Source organism: Bison bison, unplaced genomic scaffold (genome assembly GCF_000754665.1).
Source record: "Bison bison bison isolate TAMUID 2011002044 unplaced genomic scaffold, Bison_UMD1.0 scf7180017864482, whole genome shotgun sequence".
Lineage (NCBI taxonomy): Eukaryota > Metazoa > Chordata > Mammalia > Artiodactyla > Bovidae > Bison > Bison bison.
Genome location: NW_011495042.1, coordinates 7,040,378 through 7,042,045, shown reverse-complemented (window position 1 = coordinate 7,042,045; position 1,668 = coordinate 7,040,378). Strand labels below are relative to the sequence as shown.

General features: G+C 61.4%; 1 protein-coding gene across 1 annotated transcript in view; it reads right to left on the bottom strand.

Moving 5' to 3' along the window:
* The window catches only part of NUP210 (nucleoporin 210kDa), an 80,317-nt gene that overhangs the window by 7,926 nt on the left and 70,723 nt on the right, over positions 1-1,668 (bottom strand). Inside the window, 1 exon segment of the mRNA XM_010862529.1 lies at positions 98-221. Within this exon segment, the coding sequence (XP_010860831.1) occupies positions 98-221 (124 nt within the window).

The following is a 1,668-nucleotide window of genomic DNA, read 5'->3' as shown; positions in this document are numbered from 1 at the left end:
AGGCGAGTCTGAGCAGGAAGTACACAGAATCCAATCTGAAGGGCCCACCCCCCAGCCCGGCAGGGCCCCCCAGGCCTCCTAGCCCCTCACTCCCTACCTCTCAGGTTGGAGCTCCGGTCTCCCACTGTGACCATCACTTTGAAGGCTGAGACCTTCTGGAAGCTGCCCTGGACAGGGCGGGCGTACCGGGCCACAATACTCTGAGGCAGGCTGACCACGATCTGGGGAGGAAGCCAGGGTGGGTCGTTGAGTGCCCGGGAGCAAGTACCGCCCTTTCCACGGTACAGGGGGCAAGGCTGAGGCTCCGTGGCCACGTGATTTGCGTGGATGGGGCAGAGCTGGGCTAGACCCCATGGTGGCTGGACGCCCCCATGGAACCAGCTGCCTCTCCCAGCATGGGGCAGGGTCGATGTCAGGCCTGAAATCACGCGGCCTCTTCTCTGAACGTCAGCTCAGTTAATTAATCTTTCAGCGAAGAGAGAAGGACCTGTTTTACTTCAGTGCCATTCATTCAAGAAGAACCAGCCTGACCAAATGCAGGCTCACACAGGCATTTTGAGGGGTGGTCTCTCCCCGCTCACCCGTCCCATGCAACGCCTCCTCCCCCGCCCCGGGGAGAGGCCCCAGACCCAGCTCCACTGCTCCTGCTCCGGGAGGCCCTGTTTGTTCCCACTGCCTCTAGGGCTGCAGACCCCCCACGCCCCCACCCTTCGCCGTCTCCAGCGTTCAGCCCTGGAGCTCCTAACAAGGCTCCCCAGCTGCGTGGTCCCCAGCCCCGCCGAGAGGAGCCACAGCCACCTCAAACCCCCATCACCCGCCCCCAGCTCCGCCCTTCCTCCCTGCTCCCCTCTCATCGCCCAGGCCAGACTCTGACACTCACTCCCAAGGCTTCCTCCTCCTAAATGGTCGCCGAGCTCCGATGACCCTCCCTCCTGAGTGTCTCCAAACCCTTAGTCTGCCCCACCTAGGGGCCCCAGGCCTCACTGCCCCCTCCCTCGGGCTCCTGGACTCGGCCAGGTACCAGGCAATCTTTCCAAACGTACCTCTCATCAACATCACTCTTTGCCTTAAAAAAATTCTCTGATGAATCCCTACTGCATCTGGCCTAAGTTACAACGTCCTTACCCTGAACAGCAGCAGCTCATGTCTGTCTTAAGGGCTTCACACCCGTGAACGACTCATTTATTCCACACAACGTCAGCCCCACTTTGCCAGTAAGAAAACTGAGGCACAGAGAGGTTAAAGGACAACCCTAGGTCACACTGCCTGTCCGTGTCCAGCTGGGATTTGAACCCACACAGCCTGGCCCCAGAGCCCGCACACCTAACCACGCTAGGAGCTACCTGGAATTGAACGCATGTTCTGATGGACAGGGAGGCCTGGCGTGCTGCAGTCCGTGGGGTCACAGAGTCGGACACGACTGAGCGGCTGAACTGAGCTATGATCCGATCGCAACGTCAGCCTCTGCTGCCCCAGAGCTGGCTCTCAAAGCCTGCACACGTTTGCTGGGTGGTGCCCTGCTATGCCAGCCCCGCCCCTGCCCCCACCGCCCAAGCCTGTCCAGCTGACCCCCGGGGCTTCTCGGGGTGGGGGGCACTGCTCTGTCGGTCACACGGTGCCTCTGTCTGCACTAGCTCGCCCCAGCAGCAGCGCTGAACACGCCTGCTA